The 24,131-nt window shown below is 47.9% G+C and overlaps 6 protein-coding genes across 6 annotated transcripts; 4 read left to right on the top strand and 2 right to left on the bottom strand.

Annotated features, from left to right (window-relative positions):
- Positions 1-1,510: 1,510 nt before the first annotated feature.
- ACHE_60517A (uncharacterized protein) lies at positions 1,511-3,433 on the top strand (the record flags this gene model as incomplete). Its single annotated transcript, XM_043281700.1, has 1 exon — positions 1,511-3,433. One exon carries the CDS (start codon positions 1,511-1,513, stop codon positions 3,431-3,433), a length of 1,923 nt encoding a protein of 640 aa, XP_043139153.1.
- A 147-nt stretch (positions 3,434-3,580) lies between these two features.
- Positions 3,581-6,552, bottom strand: ACHE_60516S (uncharacterized protein; the record flags this gene model as incomplete). The annotated part of the gene is made up of 4 exons (XM_043281699.1): positions 3,581-3,680; positions 3,754-4,694; positions 4,748-6,428; positions 6,479-6,552. 4 exons carry the CDS (start codon positions 6,550-6,552, stop codon positions 3,581-3,583), a joined length of 2,796 nt encoding a protein of 931 aa, XP_043139152.1.
- A 3,195-nt stretch (positions 6,553-9,747) lies between these two features.
- ACHE_60515A (putative membrane bound cation transporter) lies at positions 9,748-11,997 on the top strand (the record flags this gene model as incomplete). The annotated part of the gene is made up of 2 exons (XM_043281698.1): positions 9,748-9,751; positions 9,815-11,997. 2 exons carry the CDS (start codon positions 9,748-9,750, stop codon positions 11,995-11,997), a joined length of 2,187 nt encoding a protein of 728 aa, XP_043139151.1.
- An 819-nt stretch (positions 11,998-12,816) lies between these two features.
- Positions 12,817-13,724, bottom strand: ACHE_60514S (WW domain protein; the record flags this gene model as incomplete). The annotated part of the gene is made up of 2 exons (XM_043281696.1): positions 12,817-12,935; positions 12,995-13,724. 2 exons carry the CDS (start codon positions 13,722-13,724, stop codon positions 12,817-12,819), a joined length of 849 nt encoding a protein of 282 aa, XP_043139150.1.
- A 1,135-nt stretch (positions 13,725-14,859) lies between these two features.
- Positions 14,860-15,159, top strand: ACHE_60513A (uncharacterized protein; the record flags this gene model as incomplete). The annotated part of the gene is made up of 1 exon (XM_043281695.1): positions 14,860-15,159. One exon carries the CDS (start codon positions 14,860-14,862, stop codon positions 15,157-15,159), a length of 300 nt encoding a protein of 99 aa, XP_043139149.1.
- Positions 15,160-19,413: 4,254 nt separating this feature from the next.
- Positions 19,414-22,863, top strand: ACHE_60512A (uncharacterized protein; the record flags this gene model as incomplete). Its single annotated transcript, XM_043281694.1, has 15 exons — positions 19,414-19,509; positions 19,571-19,744; positions 19,792-19,833; positions 20,162-20,286; positions 20,337-20,433; positions 20,487-20,688; positions 20,737-20,958; positions 21,008-21,204; positions 21,269-21,449; positions 21,504-21,680; positions 21,726-21,941; positions 21,992-22,190; positions 22,255-22,376; positions 22,440-22,569; positions 22,635-22,863. The coding sequence occupies 15 exons, from the start codon at positions 19,414-19,416 to the stop codon at positions 22,861-22,863; spliced, it is 2,409 nt and encodes an 802-aa protein (XP_043139148.1).
- Between the last annotated feature and the right edge of the window lie 1,268 nt (positions 22,864-24,131).

Raw genomic sequence — 24,131 nt, 5'->3', positions numbered from 1 at the left:
ATTGGCAAGTCTCTCCAGTGCAGAAAACTATGAGAAATACAGGATCTGGTCCTTGCTTTATATATTTTCTAGACGCTCGTTTGTTTTAACCCTGGATTGTGATCATACTACCAGCTGGCATGGCCCGTGCGAATACGCTTCCGAAATAGGCAAGTAATACGCATCGAATTTATGCTAAACTAGATTGAGAATTCCAGTTCCTGAATGGAATACCAATTAACCCGGGTTTAGTCTATATTTATTGGACGGTATAGAAGTATTGTGATTTTTGTTTTTTTGAAGCCAAGTATCCAGAGGTTTAGAGGCTGTCGATCTTGAAGCTATGAAACTGCCAGCTGTCTACATAATTCATTGAACAAAATCAATCATATCAGAATCTACGATACAGGCATTGGCGGATTATTATAAGGGCAATGTAATAACACCATGCTGGTCTCCGATCAAGGGACCTACGTCAATGGAGGAAACAAACAGTTACGCCGCTTGTAGCGCAACGGAGAAGTACAAGACTGGTCAAAATGACCATACGTCAACTTGACACCCCAAAGGCGATGTACAACTCAAGTTTACCAGTCTTGTATTTCACATGGGACCAGAAGTTAGTCTGGAGCCTAGACCACTGCATCTAATCAAAAATGGTTCTAAAGATTTTCGCATGCGCGCTGATCGTTACTATGCGGTGTTGCGGGAAACGGCCACCATCTATTCCTTCCATGTGAATGGGGCTATCTTCATCATTGGGTAGGGTATCCATAGAGAAGATGGTAATTAGATGCAGAAACGAACGAATTCAGATACCTGCAGCGTTGTGGTGCATAGATCTGGTATTCGGTTACTACATATATCATATATCGAGATGTATCAAAATACACTGCATATGTGTACTTGCTCTGCTCTGATACTCCGCATCCCACCCGACATTATTGACACACTCCTTCATCTGGAGATTCCTTCTGGTGCAGCTGTACCGTGCCCCCGATTTGAGCAGGTAGCAACCCTCAGCTTCATCAGAGATTAGGTTAGGGTTCAGCTGAGATCTGACAGCACTGTCAAACAGCAAAATAGCAGTTGTCTTCACCTGTTAACGCAGTTTATCAGCAAAACTTCCGAGTCCTCCGAATTAACCACCAAAAACAAGATATATTTCGCCGATACATGGAACAATCCCCGGTACCATGGCATCGACCGATGCCGCATCCAATAAGCCCGCCCAACCACCACCGAATCTGGAGCATTAAATCATGTATCAGAAGCTGCAAGACACCGTACAAGGAATGTGGCCTGCTGAACATCGCAACGATGTCGGAGGGGAGTGCTCCAATTGGCACCATCTGGTGGACTGTATGATATCACATGACGTCAGTGCCCTTCCCCTCCACACGTGATATCAGTGTTTCTTCCCTGGTTCTTTTTTTGGCGAATCCAGGGCTCTGGTTTATATACTAGATGCTGAATACTCTGCTACGTTCTTCTTGACAATTACTTTCAAAAGCAGTTGAAAACCGACAATATGACCGGCTATCGGTTCCCCGTCGACCTCTCCCAATTCAAAAACCTCAAGCTCGACCCTAAGAGCTCGAAGCTCTCAGCTGAGCAGAAGCAAGATCTTCAGCACAACATTGATGTCTTTCGCGATGCGATCGTAGCCTTCACAGCAACTGGTTCCGCGCGTGGACTGGCAGGTCACACCGGTGGTCCCTTCGACACAGCTCCCGAAGTGTGTATTCTGTTGGCATTCATTAACGCGAACCCCGGAGGATATATTGACGCTTTGTTCGATGAAGCTGGCCACCGGGTAGCTACACAGTACCTCCTCGCGGCATTGGACGGCAAGATCGAGCCCAACCACCTCCTGAACTACCGTGATGCAGACTCGAAACTCCCTGGACACCCCGAACTCGGTCTTACACCAGGGGTGAAGTTTAGTTCTGGACGCCTTGGACACATGTGGGGAATGGTTAACGGTATCGCCATGGCGAACAAGGAAAAGAATGTGATCCTGTTGGGCTCAGACGGATCCCAGCAGGAAGGTAACGATGCCGAGGCGGCCCGTATCGCCGTCGCCAACGACCTCAACGTTAAATTGTTCATCGACAACAACGATGTCACTATCGCCGGACACCCCTCGCAGTATCTCAAGGGCTATGAAATCGGTCGCACACTCGAAGGTCATGGACTCAAGGTCCTCCGCGCCGAAGGCGAGAACCTGGACTCGCTGTACGCTGGTGTCTCCGAAGTCATCAACTACAAGGGCCCTGCGGCCCTCATCGTGGACCGCAAGATGGCCGCTGGTATCGAAGGCATCGAGGGCAAGATCAACGCCCACGATGTCATCCCCGTCGACATCGCCCGCAAGTACCTCACTAACCGCGGATACAAACCAGAGGACCTGCAATTCTACGACCTGATCAAGGCCTCTTCAAACACCCACCAATATCTCGGCTCAACAAAGGACAAGGGCGCGAACCGTGTCATATTCGGTGAGGCCGTGAACTCTGTCCTTGACGGTCTTAGCAAAGAAGAAGCCGCCCGCCGGGTCATGGTTATCGACTCGGATCTCGAAGGCTCCACTGGTTTGAAGGGCATCCACGGCGCACACCCCGAAGTCTTCGTTCCATCTGGTGTCATGGAGCGCGGCAACTTCTCCGCAGCCGCAGGCTTCGGTTTCGGCTCCGACGGCACTCGCCAGGGCGTTTTCTCGACCTTCTCCGCGTTCCTAGAGATGTGCGTTTCCGAAATCACCATGGCCCGGTTGAACGGCTGCTCCGTGCTCTCGCACTTCTCGCACTCCGGCGTCGACGAAATCGCAGACAACACCTGCCACTTTGGTCTGAACCACTTCTTCGCCGACAACGGCCTCATGGACGCCGAGAGCACGGCGCTCTACTTCCCCGCTGACGGCGAGCAGATGAAGGCCATCGTCCGCAAGGTCTTCTTCAACAAGGGTCTGCGATTCATCTTCTCCACCCGCTCCAAGGTACCCTACATCCTCAAGGCGGGCAGCGAGGAGAAGCTCTTCGGCGACGGCTACGAGTTCACGCCCGGCAAGGAAGAATTTATTCGTCACGGCTCGGCCGGCTACGTAGTTTCCTATGGTGACATGCTGTACCGCTCACTCGACGCCGTCGAGCGTCTGCGCGCAGAAGGTCTGGACGTTGGTCTCGTGAACAAGCCGACGCTGAACATCGTCGACGAAGACGCCATCAAGGTGTACGGCTCAAGCCCCTTCCTCGTCGTGGTTGAGTCTATTGCGCAGAAGACGGGTCTGGGCTCGAGACTTGGGACGCATCTTCTCGAGAGGAAGCTCACTCCTAAGTACCGGACCTTGGGTGCTGTTAAGGAGGGCTCTGGTGGCTTGTACCAGCAGGTGAATGCACAGGGCCTGGGGCCGGATGATATTGTTAAGGCGATTAGGGATACTGCGGGTAAATAGGTGACTTGATTTTGAGGTTTTCGGTTACGGGAGTCTTGATTTTTCGTTTCTGTCTAGCTTTTTATTTGGAATGACGTGACGCAATGACTGAAAATATTCAATGATATACCATGTTTATATTTCTCACCATTCTACCTACAAGACCGTTCAATCCCTTCCCGACGCAGACATCAACCTAACCTCCTCATCCCCCTCATCCTCCACGTGAAAGTTAAAACTTATCTCTCCAACCAGCATCCTCACATTACTAGTATTCCTGTTAGCAAACCTTTCCAATAAAAAAATTGAAACCAACATCATAAGGGAAGAAAGCAACATACCTCAGTAGTTCCCGCAAACTCACCCCCACAACACTCCTCAGCACCTCCAACGCCACAAATGCCGAAAACCCCGGATCCTCGATATACCGAATACTCAACAATTTACCATCAACTTTCTGCATCTCCCTAGCTAGCGGGAACGAATCTCCCGCTGCGAGGAACGGGGGTAAAGGCTGCGCGTTTGATAATGATGCGGAGAGGTGGCAGAGTAGTGAGGTTGGGGTGTGCGAGTTGAAGGTTGGCGAAGTTTGGGCTATATGCGCGAGGTGGGTTGACCATGTATTGTCCCTCGGGTTGCGTTCCTGGCTCTGGTATTGGTGTTGGGTGTGAGGGTCGGGACCGGGGCTGGAGAGGTTTTGTGTTGTATATGCCATTAGTGCCATGGCTGTTAGCATGCGTTGGGTTTCGGAAATTAAAGCGTCATAGGTTTGTTTGGGAAATTTGCCGCCGATGGGAGGCTCGAAGTTTGTGAAGTGGCTGTGAGCGCGGAGGGCGTTGAGGAGGGTCATTTCCTCCTTGAAGAGTTTTTGTCTATTTTTTGCCAGTTTCTCATGGGATCTGTGTCCTCCCTGTATCGCAACAGTGCTATTGCCAGTGGGACTGTCAAGCTCACCCAACCAAACCTCAACAGTAGCATGCATAGCACTATAAAACTCCGCAAGCACAAACAACCCCCTTCCCAGCATCTTCCGTAATCTCGACTTCGCAGTAATCGGATAAGGAAACACCACCCAGAAGAACGAGATCCCACAGCCAATAGCCACAGTCGCGAGTTTGTACGGACCGAAGAGGTAAATCGGGTAGTAGGGCTGGCCGTTGGAGGTTGCTGTTTCAAGGCCTAGTTTGCGGACTTGTAGCTCGTAGCCGACGATTACGTTGAGCGTCACGATTGCTATCATCGCGGCGCCGAAGTATTGGGGAGTTTTGAGGTAGAAGTAGTACTATAAACTTCTATTAGAGTGGTAGAATTCGGATGAAAAGGGGAGGGGCATACCTCAAAGACATTAGCAAGGTACAGAAAAACAATAACTCCAGGAGTCTTCCCATCAACGATATACCACACAATTAAGCTCAATGCAAGCGAAACAACCGTAGCAGCAATACGAGCCACAAACCCGAACATCGTCTGTCCACTCGTGGGACTCATTCCGATCACGATAACGATCATAGCCCATATACCGCGTTGACGGATGAAAAATTCCTGCGTTTTATGGAGATAGGCCACGATACCCACGCAGAACGCAGCGGCTGCTACGCGGAAGCCGAAAATGCTTTTCTCGGAGCGGATGAGGCGGGATATTTGGCGGAGGATTGTGCTCGTTTTTTCGAAGATGTTTGATGGGGTGAGGGTTTCAGGGTCTGGGAAAGGTTGTGTGGTGGTGTTTTGGTATGTTGATATAGTGCCTGCGGTGGATCGTCGATGGGTAGAGTTGTCAGATGATGGTTTGGTCCAGGTTGATGTTAGCCAGTTCCAAATCGAGCCCTGTTTTGGGAATATGAATCTGCTCCGTTTCATGATGCCGTCTGCAACCTTGCGGTCTGCGAACTTTACCAAATCAAGTGTTGCATGCAGCAAGTCATGCTGTAAATGATCCATGTATACAATGAGAAAGAATTCTTGTCTGACATCGGGGTCAGCGAGCATTTCTGAGTCAGACTTGGTCGATGCTCCGTCACGTTTTTCTGACGATGAGAAAGCCTCCAGAGACGCGAGCGCTTCTGGCAGTTCCTTGCGCTGTGCGTCGTATCGATATAAAGCCTCCTCGAAGTGGGCTGTGAAGTCTTGCTGAAGCGGACCGACAATGTCACCTTTGGACTCTTCGTCATGGGCGCCTGATCCATTGTTTCGTGCCTTGAGTTGTTTTTCCAAGTTCTTGTGTTTAACTAGCCCGATGGTGTGGAGCACATATTGCAGCCCAGAGCGCATCAGGTCAGTGCAGCTTCCAAGACGCTCTTCGAGTGTTTCCACAACTTTTTTAATTTCAGAGCGTTTGAGGTTGTCCTCTTCTGGGTCCGCAAGACTTCCCATCGAATTGTTCCGTATTCCTTCACCATTGACAGTCATGTCCAGAATATCCGGAAGCATGGCCATTCCAGAAAGAGGTAATAGGACATTTCGGAGTAGATCACCTATTCTGTTAAGATCGCCTGCGGATAGCTTCCCCCACGCGAACTCATCCTTTGAATAGAATAAATCGGACTGTAATTTACCATGTAAGGCATTCAGCTTCCCCATCGAAGCGGCAAGCTGCTGCTTTTTCGACTCCAGACTAGACACATTATTTGATTCGTTGCCTCCGTTACCTGACCTCCCGCTTTGCGCGCTCCGTGTTCGCTCCAGGAGACCCTGGTCGCCGGTCCAGACACCTGATGTCGAACTTCGCTTGACGAAAGATATCTGCGCCTGCAGTACGGTCTCGATTTGAGAGACGTAACTTTTTATGTCTTGGAAGACGTGTCCCCTGCTGGTGATGGGGAGGATAAAAAGAGATACGCCAGTTGCAATGGCGAAACCAAGCATGAACCCTTTCAGCAGTCGTGTGATGAACGACAGACCTTCGTCCACTGTGATAAATGCCCCCCCTCGAGTTATCGTAACACACGAGAAAATAGAGAAAGCAACCATAGGATCCTGCAGTTCCATAGGCTTCCATGCTCGCAGCGTATTAGCGCCCCTATATAGTCAGTATAACACCCATGTGCGGACATAGTGAACTAACCATACCATAACAATAAGCCACACCGCCGACACAGCACAAGCATCACTATTATACCCATTTCTAACACTCTCAGACGCATTTACAGGGGTGCTATGCTGCCTGGCCTTCACAGCACAAAAAACAGCCAAACAGCACAACGACGCCGATACGCAAGTAGACAGTAGATCAAAGAGCATGATCTTCATGAATTTGGCGCGAGGGAGCAGAGCTTGCGATAGGACTGATATCAGGGCTGAGATGTAGCCAATAGTGACGGTTATGTCTGCGATGGCGTCGCTTTGATTACTGTAGATAGTTATGGTTAGGGATGGTTTGTTGGTGATTCGGGGTGGAGGCTTACACGGCGATTATTATTGTCGGTGGTAAGGCGCCTTTTAGCATGATTAGAAAGGATCTGGTGTCTAGGTCGAGACGGGAGCATATTGTCGATGGGTGCAGTGTCCTAGCAAGGTGAGTTTGATATCCAGGTATCGTGATGATTGATGGCAACTTACCTAAGAAGCTTGGAGCTTCTGGACCCTTCAAACAGAACCATTGTCCTTGGCTGTCAATTGGATCGGGGTATGATAGCAAGACATTGCTTTTATTTCAAGAATCTGGCCTTGTACTATTGTTTAAGTTGCGAACATCGCCTCCGGTACGAGAGACCGGCTTGCCGTGCCATGGCGGAGCCGAGCCAAGTGCCGAATGCGGGTGCATCTCCCGCCATCAAACGTTGAAATAAAGTGATAGAAAGTGGAAAACAGAATTGAGTTACGAATAGGAGACTGCCAGGAAATGGGTGAAGATATTTGGCCAGAGCATTTGCATGAAAGATTCTCCAGCATCCGACCGATTCATTTCTCTAGCGGCGGGTAATGTCTTTGCCGTGCGCAATTGCCAGAAGAAATCGTTACTTACTACGAGCATAATGAACTTCTTCCAGCTGCAAAGCAGATGCTCAAAGCCCTCCAGCTATTTATTCTTCGCCTCTATAAATGTCAGGTTAATATGAGCGGGCAAGCCCTCCAACATTTGTCTATTCTGATTGACGTGATTGGCCAACTAACATGGAACTAAGTGTTGGCCTGCATCGGCGCATCCCAGCCGCAGAGGGTTCGCTCCTCTCTCGGACGCACATGGTGAACCTGGGCCAGCAGTGATAACGCGTTGTATTTACGACATGAACATTCCTTCCTTCTATACGCCAGCGAAAATATTGTCCATCATTTTAATAAGAGAGGGATTGAAGAAGGATTAGTATTGACAATGGAGAGACTCTGTGACCCGCGCAGAGGTGAATGTCAGTTCTGGATGTCAGCTCGTTTGAATCGTTCGGTGGAATATGTCGTCAAGTATATCGACGAGGCTAACACTTTGTGGGCCGCATCCTATCACGGAGCGAAAGCAGGAGTCGAGCGGAATCTTGAGCGTGGACAGGTAAACGACGCAACTGATGCCAATATCACCGATAACAAGGGAAAGATACCATCAATAGTGGCTGCTGAAAATGGACATATCGGTGTTGTTAGAATGCTCCTTGACACGGGAAAAGCTGATTTGGATAGAAAAGACCTTAGGGATAGAACGGCACTCAAGACTGTGCTTTGTTGATAGATCGCTCTCCCGTCCATGCAGAATTGACCAAGCTGTTTCTCGACAGAAATAGAATTGATCTAAAGGTGACCAGCATGAGGACGTATGGGCCACAGATAATAACCATCCGCCATGGCTGGGAGGACAAGCTCGAGCGTCTTATTCAATCCGGCGATGCTGATGTGAACGATAAACTATGTAATATGTCCACTTCATTATCATACGCTGCATCATATGGGTATGAAAGAACTGTTAAGGTTCTAATAAATATTAGTTTCATCAGTGCAGATGCATCAGATAATGATGATTATGCATACACACCCTTTATCTGGGCTGCTTGGAAAGATGATGAAAATATTGTCAAGATCTTGATTGACTCTAGAAAGGTGGATGTGAATAAGAGGAATGCTCATGGTAAAACGGCATTGACGGTTGCAAAAGGAAAGGGTCATGACAAGGTAGTCCACTTGCTACTGGACTCTGGTCAAGTGAGCTTTTGACGGAATGCAATGGTTAAAACACTGCTCTGCTGTTCTGCATAGCGGGCTTAGCTTTGTTGGACATTCAAATGACCTTTCTCGACTACATTTCAATGTATTTATATTTTCGTAGAGTAATTGCTTTGCTATGGTGTCTGTACTCGTAGTATCTCCGGAATTGTGTCCATTCAAGAGAGCAGTATTCGACTCCTGCAACATGCTCGACTGTTGCCTTATTCTGTGCTACACACTAGCATCCCCAGCCTTATGCAAAGTCGATCAACCTGGGCAACCAATGTCATTGTGCAACGTACTACTCAGGCAGGAAATGAGGCTCCGGCCATAGAAGCGTACGGAAGACATCATGGCTACTTATACACTCGTGTCTGGAATAACGTGTATTGTGCTGACATCATGTGGCTAAGCACCATGAATCAGGAGAGGATGTGGCGGTGCAGTCAGGCAAGCCACGCTATTTTGGGCCGACACAGTGGAGACAATGGGTCATGATCGACCGAATTATTCTGGTAGCGGTTCAATCTCGGGTAGTACTCTGTACGGAGTAGAACATCTGCACCAGCACCGTTTGTGCACTGCTGCCTACAAACAGTACACTGTGCAAGTACTCTCAGTAAGGGGTGTGTGTACCTCTATGTATTCAGCCTGTAATATTTGAATGCCTCAAATGACGCATAGCAATCCGGAATTCCGGAAGATCCTCAGCTCGCGGTGGATCTGGCATCTACCAATCAGGGGACGGGGATCCCGTGAGGCGACAGGCGCCTGATGCCGTGACTGGCAGAAATGCAGCATCGAACCACACAGAATGCGTAGGGGATATGCCCGAGTCTGCACAGTCGATCAGCGATTCGCTTGCACTATCAATTGAAGTGATTTTACCTGTAACACAATGATATAGTAGTCCTATTAAATACGGAGTACTTGTACACAGAATGCTTGCGTGTTCTACTGTTTCTAGGCCGTGGGTCCCAAGGCTTGGCGCGCATCACTGTACAGCAACCTGCCAAGGCCAAGCCGGGCTTAAGTAAGGCTTCATCCCCGTTGTCCTTATCTCTCTTTTCTTTCTCTCCTCTCTTGATTCCCATTCTCTCCTTCTTTCTTTTCTCTCTTTTCTCTTTTTCCACTTTTTATCGCTCTACTTCAGTCCTCGGACCTAGGCTAGTGCCTGTGACTATCCCCCAGGACCCAGTCCATAATACATGCGTGAGTTCCTTTCCCTACCACACAGGAATGGCTGTTTGTCCTGTCACTAACACCCGTATTCAGACCGGATTCACTCGTGGGCGAAAGCTCACGCGTTCGATGGCAGTCTACCCTCGCAAGAACCCAGCAAGGAAGCCGCTGAAGAACCCCCCGATATACAGCCTTCCGCCCCTAGTCAAGATGCCCAAGTGACTCCTCCCGCAGAGACCCCGGCCGCGGAGTCGGGGTCGAGTACGGAAAACAAAACCGATGAACAAAAGCCTGGCCTATTGGTCCGCGCCAAAAATGGCTCGATCCGTTTCTGCAAACACACCAAGACAGCCCTCTTTCACAGCTGGGTCAATGTCCTCTTGGTCTTCGTACCAATTGGTATTGCCGTCGAGGCTGTCGGCTTGGATCCTGCCATCATCTTCGCCATGAACGCAGTTGCCATCATCCCTCTGGCTGGTTTGTTGAGTCATGCTACTGAGTGTGTCGCAAGCCGCCTAGGAGATACCATTGGTGCACTCATCAACGTCACCTTTGGAAATGCAGTCGAGCTGATCATTTTCATTATTGCTCTGGTCAAGAATGAAATCCGCATCGTTCAAGCCTCGCTGCTCGGTTCGATTCTGGCAAATCTACTCCTGATTCTGGGAATGGCCTTCCTCCTGGGAGGTCTCCGTTTCCAGGAACAGATCTACAACAGCACCGTCACTCAAATGAGCGCCTGTCTCCTCAGTTTAAGTGTCATGAGTTTGCTGCTCCCGACCGCATTCCATGCCTCATGGTCCAACAGTGCAGTCGCCGATCGATATACCCTGAAGGTCAGCCGTGGAACGAGCGTCGTCTTGTTGCTGGTGTACATTCTCTACATTATCTTTCAACTCAAGTCGCACTCGTACCTCTACGCCAGTATCCCTCAGCAAATTATCGACGAAGAATCTCACCCGGGTGTCCTGGCGGAGTTGATGAATTCTTCCGATTCGTCCAGCAGTTCCTCCAGTGACTCGGACGATACCACAACATCCTGGACCACCGCCAAACGTATCAAGAAGGCTATGAAGTCCAGAAGGCATCGCAAGTCCAGCGTTAGTTCCAAAGGAACTGCCACGCGACAGTCGATCCGCCGAAAGCTGACCGAAATGCCTCGCCCTGCAACCGCTAACAATTCCAACTCTGTCCTGGGCACGGACGATACTGCTTCGTGTGCCGTCGAATTTGGCGATGACGTGCGATACGACGCGGACGACGATGCCAGACGACTGGAGATGCCCCGTTCCCGAGACTTCGGGCAGCAGCCATCCGGCGTCGACATGAAGCCTGCCAAGGAGGCTCGGAAGGCCAGAAAGGAGCAGAAGAGGCGTCATAAATCAGAAGTCATGGCTGAGAAGCAAGATGCACTTGTTGATAGCGCCCCCATGCCAAAACGACCTTCTCTCCAGTCGCACTTGTCGGAACCCAATGTCAATCGTGAAGATCTTGACTCTGCCGCCGACATTCCAAAGAGAAGATCGCCTTTTAGACCGGTTATGCCATCATTGCTTTCCAATACCGTGTTTTCGAGTGGCCAGCCACAACCGACTGCCGCTCAACCTGCTCCTAATGCACACGGTCTCCGACGCGCCAATTCTCTTCCAGGTCGGATAAACCGCCCGCCCCCGGTTGGCAATGCAGTGCAGTATGCCCGTGGTGCTGCTCGCTTTCCTAACCCTAACGACGAAGACCCAGCCGTTGTCAAAACGGCACCCCCGACCGTGCAGCCTGAAATGTCCCGTACCGCCGCCGTGGTCATGTTGATCATTTCCACTGCTCTTGTCGCGGTCTGCGCTGAGTTCCTAGTTGACGCTATTCCGATGATGATCGAAAGCTCCAACGTCAGCGAGGCTTTTATTGGTTTGATCATTCTGCCCATTGTGGGTAACGCTGCGGAGCACGTTACCGCTGTCAGTGTGGCTACCAAGAACAAGATGGATCTATCGATTGGTGTGTCTGTCGGAAGTAGTATTCAAATTGCCATCTTCGTCACTCCATTGGTCGTTATTCTCGGTTGGTGTATGGACAAGGACATGTCCTTGTACTTTACGCTGTTCGAGACCATCTGTCTGTTTGTTACTGCCTTTGTCGTCAATTTCCTGGTCCTCGATGGTCGCAGTAACTATCTCGAGGGTGCTCTTCTCATAGCCGCCTATGTGATTATCGCAGTCGCTACGTTCTTCTACCCGGATAGTGCACAGTCCAGCGATTTCGCGGGTCCTGGCCAGTAATTCCGGATACGCGGATGGTGGATGGGATGAGAATGTTGTATGGTAGATTGCTCTATTGTTATTCAGACTGAATTTGGCCTTCTTTTTCTCTACTTCTTTCGGGTAACTTTTCTTTTGCCTGCTCTTTTTATGCAACAATCTGATACTCTTGCTGCTGGTGCAGCTTTTTCGTGAGCTTTGATTTTCTGCGTGCTTCAATTAATTTAATCCATTGCCTTCAAGATATACTACGGTTGTCTCTGCAGGCGTATATCCTTTAGATTCAAATGGAATACCTGCTCTTGGAGCTGTACGGAACGTTCTACATGAAGGCTTTCTTTATGGAAGTGTGGCCATGTCCCGCGCTTGTATTCTACTTTTCTGCATCAATCGATCGTCTCTTTACTATCATCCATCTATCATCCATCTATCGTTCCGCTTCTGATGTAGTTTCTTCGTACACCTTGTCTTTTCAATCTATTCCCTAGGAGGTTGAACTGGCCCGAGGCAATATATATCCGTGCTTCTCAACACATACCATAGTACGGAGTCCAATTCTCTCCCAACCACAAAGTAACTACTTCCAAGTGTGTCTTGCTTTCAAGATTCTAAAGGACATGAAATTCAACACTAGCTGGAAGCCCAAAGGCCCGCAATGCTCACAAGACTGCGTTCAGCCCAATAAGGCTGTAGAATGTTTGCACCCAATGCAAACACAAAACTTCACGATCGCCGGATTTACAGGGTCTTTTTTCTCTACAAAAACAATGCACGCCATCGGAATGATTTGATATTTCACCATATTTACTAAACTCAGCACGTCTACGAGAACGCTCGCATTCACCAGTCATCAGGCGGGGGATAATCATCCCCCCGGTCCGAATACGCCTCTTCGCGCTCCTCACGCTCTTCTCGCTCGTGCTCCCTTTCTTTCTCTTCGTCGGAGGAACTATCCTCGCCTGCACTAGTTAGCACCATCCCACATGTTCCATATTTAGAATCATAAAGGAAAACGTACCCATCTCATGCGCAATAAACGCACCCCCCGCAGCCCCCAACGCCAACCCCGCAGCACCCCCCAGAAGATACTTCTTCCGATCACTCTTCTTCTTCGCCTTCTCGTCTTCCTGCGAATAATAATCGCCCTGCGGTGGCGGCGACGCATACCCCTCCGGTCCGCCAGGCGGGGGTCCACCGTATCCCATCGGCGGCGGTGGCGGGCCAGCACGATAATACGAGTCCGACTCGGGCGGTGGTCCGCTGCGCGAGGCGAATTCAGAGTCGCCCAGGGGCGGCTCCCACTGTGTGCGGCCGGTGGGTTCCTCGACGAAGAAGGCGCGGCGCACGCTGGGCTCCCATTGCTGCGACCAGCCTAGGGGGAGCGGCGGTGGGGGGTTTGGTGGTGGGCGGGCGGAGAGGGGAGGGCCGCCGGGGCCTGGTGGGGGGCCACCGTAGGGGGAGCCCTGAGGCGGGCGGTCGTAAGGGGAACCTGATGGGGGGCGGTCATAGGGGGAGCCGGATGGAGGGCCGCCGTAAGGGGGTCTGTCGGAGGGAGGGGGGCCCTGGTCGTATGGGGGGCGTTCGTAGGGAGAGCCTGATGGGGGAGGACCGCCGTAGGGGGGCCCTTCGTAGCGGGGACGGTCGTAGGGTGGACGTTCGTAGGGGGAGCCTGAGGGGGGGCGGTCGTAGGGGGGTCTTTCGTACTGCGGCGTGCCGCCGTAGTAGGGGGGTTGTTCGTAGTAGGACATTGTAACAGATGCTTGAAAGGACTGTGTAGTAGAAGGGAAAGAGCGAAGAAGTAAAGGGAGAAGAACAGGATATATATACGAGTCACGGATGGAGGGGCAGCTGCATGTGTACTATGCCATGTATGTCCATGTGTACACTGTATGTATACCCATCTGTATCCGTACACCATACATAGTTCCCCACTAGACATCAATATTAATATTAATTAGGCAGATGCATTTCTCCCCCTTATCCGAATCCCAACCAGTCCATAATCATATTCAGGGCGTAACGCCCGGAATCAACGCCGTCAGACTGTCTCAGTCTCAGTTACTATCCACAATATCACAAGCCACTGGTGTGGCATGGCAGGCATCGAGCCATACATGTACATGTACATACTTCCAATGTATGTACCAAAGTGGTCTAACCGCCAACACCCGCCCCGTGACCCCCGGAAGAAACATGCCGAAAGTAATAGAAAGACCTCGGCTATAAGGAGTATTGAGTATGATTTGTCTGCGCTGGATGCGTGTCTGTGTTGTTCGTTTTTTGTCCCATCGTATGTAGTTGTGTGCATTCGGATGTGGCGGTGTTGCGGTGTGGCTTAATATTGATATTCGAAACGATAGTTAGTCTGTCTATTCCTGGGCATGGGATCTGGAGTCATCGAGAAATTGTGTGTCATGTAATGCTCGGCGGGTCAGGTCGGCAAATGCGGGGTGGATAGCAGTGAGCTGTTCTCTATACGGAACCCGTATTCTAGTCCATACGAGCAAATCATGCGCTTGGCTGCATTGTTGGAATGCATAATACCAGATCGAGTACATATTGGGTAATTTCAAACAGCTAAATCCACTTGAATGATGTAGTACTGCTACGTGGCTGTGCCGTGACTGTGGCTGGCTGTAAGGCTAGCTGAGAATTGTATCCACGGATGTATCCACCTTCCAAAAGAGTAAACCATTGAATTGGATGCATTGTTTCAATATCCTCCACGCCATGCACGCGACCCTCAACTAAACCTTGTCATTCACCAAGCTGGCACCATCGCAGAGTCAATCAGCATTTATATCTAGACTGGAGGACGTTGGCCTCATACACAACTTGGTAGTATGCGGCGCAACAAACCTGACAGAACCCACTGACAGCGCCATGTTCTCAGACTTCAAGCAAATATCACCAATGCTCATGCTCATGGAAACCCAGACTGCTGCGGCAAATACATTTCAGTTGTGTTTCCCACTCGAAGAACATCCTGAATATTCTCAGCAAGCAGCCGCCTACGGACGAGATGAAATGGATAAGGCGGGGCCCAATGTCGTGCTCGAAATCTACCTTTCATTACCAAAATCAGCTACGCTACGAACAGGTCCAAGAAGAGGCGTTGCATGCTGGTACCTCGCCTTATTGAAACGGCGTCCACGACGAAGTCGTCGGCTAAACAGACAATAAGGCACGAAAAGCGAAACCGGGCGATATTGTGAATTTCTCCCGAGGCCATGGAGCCCCCGAAGGCATCTTGCGCGGTGAAAACGTATTCAGGAAGAATTGAGCTGTGCCGCTCTTCCGGCGCTCCTGTAAAGGCGTACAGGTGAAAGCAGTGTGCCGTACTCAGAATGCCAATCCGGCAAGCTTGTGGACGCAATCTGCCATGATAAATGGCATAATGGACGCATGGTCAAAGAAGATAGAACGGGCCAGAGGTGTTTTGCGGCTACGCGCCGTTTGAGTGAGATGCTTAGAATTCATGCAATTGCCGACGCAGCCTGGTTCGGTTGACGGTGATGTGAGACCACTTGCGGTCCAAGAGGATGGCTATAGCACGGAAGACGAACCACTTCCCTTTGATGAACAATGCAGTGCAAAGGACTGAGCTGCGCGTAGGGTGCTACCCCCAAAACGGACTGTTTCCGTAAATACATGCAGTTCCCCTCACTTACCGAACAAAGGCAATGCTGCAGGGCATGACTTCCAATGGTAATCTACTGCCACAGAAAGGCGGTTGACAGTAGCGCCTGTATCCAAGTCTGTGCTAGGAAAAATTGATTGAGTGGTTCATTTTGATCGATACCAGGTAGTGGCACCGGTCTGGCCTACGTCCTGTGAGTTAACGACTCGCTATTCGCATGTCTTACAATCTGACGGAAAAGGGAAGACAATGATTTCACGGCACCAAATCTGCTACATACAGACAGGCGACTGGGCTGTTGGGCTATTACGGTTGGAAGTTCCGCTAACGGCAACCTATATGATGGTGAAACTCGGGGTTAAGATGATTTATTTGGATTGAGAACGCGTTGATATGTCTTTAATAACACAACGGTGAGGTGGCGAGGTGGCGTGCTGCAAGCGCCGCGACTCCGGGTGGCCTGGTGTCAGCACGAACGAGATCGTCCATGCAATTGACAAACATTGGCCTGTTCACAGGTAGCGTGGGAGGTAAATCCCAGATAATTAGGTTGCGTAAAAACGATATCCTGCTTTGCATTTCTCCGCGTCCAAAGCACGGTGTGTTCACCTTGTTCTCTATTATTTAATTGTATTGTTTGCATCTTGGGGAAACAGCCTTGTTTAATGCGCCAACTCAAAGTCACCCACATTCAACCCCCCGACCCTGAAATTTTGTGTATGGAATGCATTCAAAAAATTCCAAAGGTTTGATCCCGCTACAAACGATGATAACAGTAATCGCTCTATAGCAGCATTCAAGGAGGACTCTCGAACAAAACGCTTTTGTAATCGCGGAGATGGGCTCCAAACAATAGACATGTCATCAGCTTTCTCTGCCTCGCTTGAGATGTCTTCAAGACGCATAGGCTGGCCATACTGCTCATGGACCTATTCTATTTGTCGATGAGGTGAATAGACAAATACAGGATTTGCATGGCTTTCGAACTGATGGAGGTTCTCAAGTGAACTCGTATCATACATATCATTCGAGTCTGGTCAAAAGTCTCACAGAAGCCAATATCGAAGTATATCAGCCACTTTCAGCGCCGTGGGATTGTCGCAAGGTATGTTCTATACTGCGGCACACCACTCGGTGGAGGTTGAGGTGGTTCATCTTGATCGTCATGGGCACAACATGGTATTGGATTGTCAGCGGCCTCGAGGCTTTTCTTTTCGAAAGCCAGAAACCTTATCCCAAGGGGGACTTCATAAATGGCTGCGGTAGGCAGATGAAGTTCCAGAGCTTTCTACTTAGAGAGTGAGTGGCTATGAAGTGGGGTTGTTGGTGCGTGGACTTCGCCACAATGTACGGTGCTTTTGCTGACCGTTTCAATTAGTATTGGCAAGCTGTCCACTGTGGCTTTAAGCCGACAGAATTGACAGGCATACAAGCCTTTAGAAAAACGCTTCACAGGAGGCACTAGGATGTTATTCTTGAGCACCACTCAACCAAGCAAGATGCCTCCTGGTGACCCCTGCATTTGAAACAGATGGTGATGCTGTTACGAGGCTGCGTCGATGATTTTCTCCCTAATCCATTCAAATATTGCTTGGCCTAAACGTAGCTCTCGCCTTCTAGTCGCAGAATTCCTGATACCACAATATCTGGCGCCCATTGTCGAAGCGATGTTCCGTGTACACGAAGATGGGTATCCCCATGGCCGGGGCTTCCCATTTCGGAACCGTAACGACGGGGCTTTTGGTTGAAAGGTATTCAAAATGCTCCAATAAGGGAAAACAAGACAGAAATGTTTCGATGTTGCCATGAATGATAAGGACACGCCTATGGAATCAGCGGACGTTGGTCCAGCAGCAGGTGATGAGGGATTTGGCTGAGAACAGGTTTCTGAAACGGCGATACTTCTGCTCTGTATATATTGATAGGTATATATAGGTTTCTGTGGGGTTTCGCTTTTGGTTGTCAAATATGTTTATTCGTGAACGAATAAAGGTTGTAAGCGGTCTATTTGACGTCCGTTATGGGGGTGGTGTCACTCTAGGCATTCGTTGGGATGTATCGTGAATATTCAGAAGCCCGCCGATTTGCTCACAGGAGAGCTATCAATTTTGTTCCATGCACGGTATGTCCCAGCCATAAAGCTCGTTCTCATAACGTGGCACTTGTTGATAACCAGACTTGCTTGGTCAGTTGTCAAAACTGTAGTATATCAAAGTCGAGGTTCCTCCGTCTACGTTTCTCTATTTAATGTCTTGGATCGGGGGATTTCCCGTGCCAGTGCCGACGCTTCAATTGTCCCTTCAAACGACAGGATTTTCAGTGCAAAAGTGTGGAGGACCACTATGACAATGGCTATAGGGTTTGTCGTATCGTAAACGATTAGGTTGGGTATATATCCGGTCTTCTATGCTCTGACCTGTCTTGTATCGCAGTCCGCTTCGTGGGTGCGACACATTAGTGGATATGACTTGGTCCAACGGTAATCATTTTTGAGAAAGTCGAGCATTTTGCCGTCAGCGCGTTGATCAGTTATCGAATCTACTCTTCTGGTGAATAGATGAAGGCTATTGATACTGCGTTTGTTGCCCATTATGAGAACAGTGCTACTCGCTGGCATTCACTAAAGATTGTCTGTATCACGGAGTCGTTAGACGGCGTAGTAGAGAAGGCAGGCTCAGTAGGATATTGCCCTTCGTATTGAGAGCACGGCCTGTCATGGAAAGAATGTAGCTCTGTTCACTGTGCATCGCCAAGTGGCATGCTGACAAGATTGTACTCAGTAGACTCGGAGCACCAAGACAAACCACTCCTGCGCGCTTACGGATCTGAAGCTGACTGCGGCGCAGAATGTAAATCTTGTGATGAGATGTCTACAAAATGTTGGAGATCAGTCATCATGTTGCACTTGACCAATGGTAGTGCATGCAACATTCTATCGATTTCCATGGAATTTGGTTTTGGTACTAAGAGGCACACAGCTACCGACACCCGCTCGCCTATATTCACGAGGGACTTGTCGAGACTGGGGTATAGTACCTACGTAGTGCTCAAGTGGATTACATAGAGAGCAAAAATCTGCGCATTAGCAGAGACTGTCGCGATTGTAATGTTGAACACTGAAAAGGAAGAGGAAGAAGGGGAAAGTGACGGGGGTCGCGGTTTATATCTTGCCGCGGGGTGTGGGAGCTAACCGGATGTGGTTAGGAGGGGTTAAGCGAGCGTAGTACGTAGCATCGACACTTGTACAGGGACTACGAGTACAGTGACTATTGCCTAGTATGCACTGTACAGTTACGTTCATGTTGAAAATCAACGAAAGATTGAACACGATACGTACAAGTAGTATTCCGCTTGACTCTTGCTGGGAGAACTTGTACAAGTTAGCTTACGGATATAGAAAGCTCTCCGCACCAATAACCCTCTCACACGAACCCAGTTCTTTGATACTTAACACCTCTGATCTTTGCCAATCACGGTACAATGCGGGGAAGATCACCAATGTATCTCCCGAATAGGTAGGACTGCGGGGTCTTGGCATTCGCTTATCCTTAAATTAACCACGGTTGTGTCATGAATGCGCGGCCTGCTGGTGTACGCAGGTCGCATGAGCCAAGCGGTGAGCTCATGCGGCCTAGACCCCCCGCACGTGAGCGCCAAGTCTCTTATTAAGCCGATTTATCCCGCACGAGGTAATTAAATACTGAACTTTAGGCATGAAATTCAATTTCCGTTCTTCATTCTTTGCTATTCAAAGAATATCCAAGCAGTTGGGAATTAGTTACCAAACGGTTGCAATAATGGACTCTTTCAACCCTTGGGACTCCCAGGGGCCTCCATTCGATATCAGCAATAATTTTGTCGAGCCAAGCGCTGAGATCTCCCCTGAAATCAAGGTATAATTATCCGATTGCCTCCAAATCAGCTGTCAACTGCTTGCTAACCAGTTAGATAAAGGAACCGGATATGCTTATTCCACTTACAAGAGCTAAAGGTTCTGGTCTTACAACATTGAATATTGAGTATATTGATGATCTTCCAGAGTATCCCACAACTCATATACATGGTTATACATATGTTATTGCTTCCAAAGGACGAACACAGGTTGAAATGGAACATCTTCCAGATACTGTAAGTACTTTTCAAGTACTTAATAATCAGATACTAAGTATTTCTAGATTCAATATGCAAAACGACAGCCTTTTGGACGAAAAAGACCTGTTTACTGCCCATTTCTTGGATTTCAAGTTAAGAAATGGACATGGAAATGCTCTGGGATTTATGCATGTGAATTCCTGAGCCCATTTCTCCAGTCCTATCATCATACATCTTGTTAGGATATTGGGACCATGGGGCCCTATCGAGGTCCCCTATCGAGACTCTCGAGAGGCATATGTGATAGATCAGATACCCCGCAGCGGGGTTGTCCAGAGGAACAGGAGTTAAAAGGCGTGCACTGTATGTAGCTTCATCCGACAAGATTCAGTCTTGTAACAATCTCACTATACTGCTTCCTTTCCAATATCGTTATCCTTACCTGGTTGACAGGCTGATCTACACTGCCCCGTAGATCATAACACATCTGTTGATGAAGGTACTTGGCAAGAAATTCAAAAGTCTCAGAAAGATGTCCAGATCTTAGAGTCTGATATCAGAAAGCGCAATGCATATAGGTACTCTTAACTACTCGTTAACTACTTATCAAGTACTTATACAGTCTTAGTTATTATCGGTCAAAGGCTTCTTTCTTTAAGAAGGGCCATGCCTGTATTGATCAACTTCCAACATGCAAAGCGGTTTTTAAAAGATATAACCAGATGGTATGTGATAATTGCTTCTCAAGGAGTTAATGAGTAATTGCTAACTACTTCAGGATGTTCATGGAGAATACGCCCCATTCATTGGCTGTATAAATGGATCATATGGAGGTTTAACTAAACATCATATGGGGCAAATTCAAGGACATACAGCCATAGACTTGCAGTTTCTTGAAGATCTTTTTAATAAAGAGATCTTGCCAGCTACTGAAGAATGTGGTGTTTTTGAACCTCTCTCAAGCCGCCGAAAGTACTGCGGTAAGTGCTTCCTAACCACTTTATAACCAGTTACTAAGCAGTTATTAGATCGAGATCATCCTCAGGGGTCTGGTCGGTTGAAGCACACCCCTTGTGATGTTATTTTCAATGCTCTAGTACCCACAAATATAGAGCAATGTCCATATATAATATTTACTTCACATGGGGTTCATAAACATCCACCACCACCACCAAGCAAGGCACCTGAAAGGATTCTAGGGGGTGTGAAAAGGATTATTGAACAAATTCGGGATCCTAATTTAACAACAGGTAAGTACTAGCCAACCACCTGTGGAGTAGTTGATAACCAGTTACATAGCTCAATTTCTTCGAAATCCACAACTTGAAGAATTCTGTCGGCAGTACAATGCTTCTACATTAGCAGAGATTCACTCTAGCTTTTGTAATAAAGATCGAATCGCAGCAATAATTCAAAAGCAGCGTCTTATTTCATATCCTAATGGACAGGATATTAATGGCCTTATTTTCCTTCAAAATACTGACCAGCATTTAAAAGTAAGTACTTCTAAAGCACTTTCAAGACAACTGGATTACTGGAAAGCACTAAACAAGCACTTAGGATTATATCCAAGAATATTATCATGATCCCCAGGGTATTATGGTTCTATGTGCTTTTAGAGAGCAAATTCAACTTCTTTCACGTCTCTCATCTTTTGAGATTGATATGTCTTATAAACGAATACGGTCAAAAGATATTAATGAGGTGCTTTTTGCTACATTCCTGCCAGACCAATGCAAAAGTAAGTATTATTCCTAACCACTTAGTATGCAGTTACTAACCACTTAGTCACTAGTTATTACTTTACTGCGAGTCTTTACCAGTACTGATTCTACTGAGGGGTATTATTTACTTTTCAAGCGAGTTTTTGACCTAGTCCAGAGGGTCTCCTCTCAGCCAGTTCTTTTTGATTCCATCCATGGGTCTGGAATCCATGGTATTATTGTCGATATGGATTCGAAACAATATACTGGTAAGTACCTATCAACTGCTTGAAAAGCACATACTAACTCCTTAGGACTTGGTCAATATCTTTCTGAAATTGATCCTCAACACCAAGACATTATATGGCATTTACAGCGTATCATTGTCTTCTGCAGGGTTCATTTCCAACGGTCAATCTTGAAAGCTATTGGAACCAATAACCAAGGCTCTCCCCTTTGGAGCCGCATGATGAGTCTTTTAGACTGCAGATCAGAGGATGATTATGATAGATTATTAGATCTTCTGATAAGTATGTAACCACCTATTGACTACTTGACAATGAGTTACTAACTGCTTCAGCATATGAGAATGCTAATGTCCAGAATTGGGCGGTTCAAAAGAAAGGCAAAGTAATCAAAGCTGGGTTGAATAAAGCATGCTCTAAAATCCAACCTCATTACTTTGATGTGCTGCGAAATCATACAAATGCTGTTGAGCAGTCCCATCAGAAATCATATGCATCTGGCAAGTATCTAACTTTGGTACAGGCAGTTAAGAAGTAAGTCCTTAAGCTCCTACAAATTGCTTGTCAACTGTTTAAGAAGAGTACTAATATACCCTAGTTCTGCGAAGCTAGATAGGGATGATATTGTGCAGTACAATAACTTTCAGGACTTCAATATTCATCATTCATACCGAACTTCTAATATGGAAGCTAACTACCTTCGGCATATGAGTCGGGAAAGTATGTATTGAAGGACTGCTCTGCAAGTCCTTGTGAACTGCTTGCTAACTACCTTACTCTTAGGGAGCCGAAAGCGCCGCAGGTCTGCCTTATCTATTTCATCTGAAATTGAATCAGGCTCATCAGCTTCACCCTTACTGCCAGGAAATACAAGGTCAAGGTCACAAACCTCCTCAAGAAATGGTGATAATGAGTAAGTCCCAACAAGTGTTTCGCAAGTAGTCATAAAGTGCTTCAAAAGTACTTACCAAATATCAGGTCAATGAGATCAAGTGATCTTCGACGTACTATTTCAACAAATGTCTTAAATCTTGAACAGAGACGTCAAGTGATTGAGCTAGAGAATCTTGAAATAGAGCTTCAACAAAAGAAAGCTAATCTCAAAAAGCAAGAGGAGGATATTCGCCTGCAACAACTTCAAAATGAGAAGTTGGAACTTGATCTTATGGAGAGAAGAATGCGGATACAGGAACATGACTCAACATGACTCAACTGGTTTATAAGCAGTTCACAAGCACTTGGTAAACACTTTAATAGAAAAGTTGCGCAACTGTATAATGTATCATGCAGAAATATATTTCGGACTGACGGTAACTGTTTCAATTGTTACGGAGGCACTATACTATTTCTGAACTCATAGACTGGATCTTAATAAAGCTGTCGCTTATTAATTGCTTAAAAAGTAATATCCTTTTCTTTTTGAATAGAGCAGCGACAGAGCAGCTATATAGAGTAGTGTGGTAGTAGTGGTGATGGTACGGTAGTTACTTTACAAGTATGTTGGTAATCAGTCTGACAGAGATCATGCGGGAGGAAATTTTGTAAAGATCGGTTGTTGGTCACATGACTGCCAAGACCATTATATAAGCAAGTTTGTCCCGCACGAGGAGAAAGTTGACCTCAGGTCACCTGCAACCACGTAAAGATCGGTTGTTGGTCACATGACTGCCAAGACCATTATATAAGCAAGTTTGTCCCGCACGAGGAGAAAGTTGACCTCAGGTCACCTGCAACCACGGCCTGCTGCTTGTCGACATCATATATGTGGTCTGTCCAGATGCCAGTATGTGTCACACTGGACTCCACCACGAAGGAATAGTTGCCAGTCTCAGCCTACGGAGTATGATGAACTGTGCTTCCCCAAGGAAAGGAACCCTAGTCCAGAGTACTAGCGACCAATTAAGCCGCGAGCATCCAACCCAAAGTTCCAACTGGTCAATTGTTATTTCGCGCGGAGCTATCGAAGTATAAGGCAAGGGAGCATATCTCAACCTAAACCGTATCTGAGTGATCTCCGGACAAATGGGGTACTAGGTCCCTGTACTCCACCTAACACGGTGAAATTTGGAGACCAAGGTTGCCTCCTACAGCTTAAACAAAGGACCCTAAGGTCTGATTCATGGACAAGCTCCAAAGTCGGGAAGATTCGGAGCAACACACAGAGCCAAGGTAGAATTAACCTCTCTGTCACGCTCGCTTAAGCACATTCAGCGATCTTACGCAAATTAACGCAAAGTCTATGTTCAGATCCCCCTAGTAAACCTACTCCTATCCAAATGCCGAAGTTCTGGCCCGCCATGAAGGTCCTGCCCCATAAAATAAACTTAGCCTCCAAGCTCTATCCAGAATTGTGGACTCTTCCGCTCGTCCCTGGCCAATGAAAACCCCGAACAAAGAGTGATAATCCTTCACTCCGCATTTGAGTCTACCCCATGGACCCGCCCCCGCCTTTCCCCTTTTTGGTCGTTGCGTTTG

The sequence above is a fragment of the Aspergillus chevalieri genome, chromosome 6 (genome assembly GCF_016861735.1).
Source record: "Aspergillus chevalieri M1 DNA, chromosome 6, nearly complete sequence".
Taxonomy (NCBI): Eukaryota; Fungi; Ascomycota; class Eurotiomycetes; order Eurotiales; family Aspergillaceae; genus Aspergillus; species Aspergillus chevalieri.
Note: the sequence above shows the minus strand (reverse complement) of the source record. Positions and strands in the feature narration are given on the sequence as shown.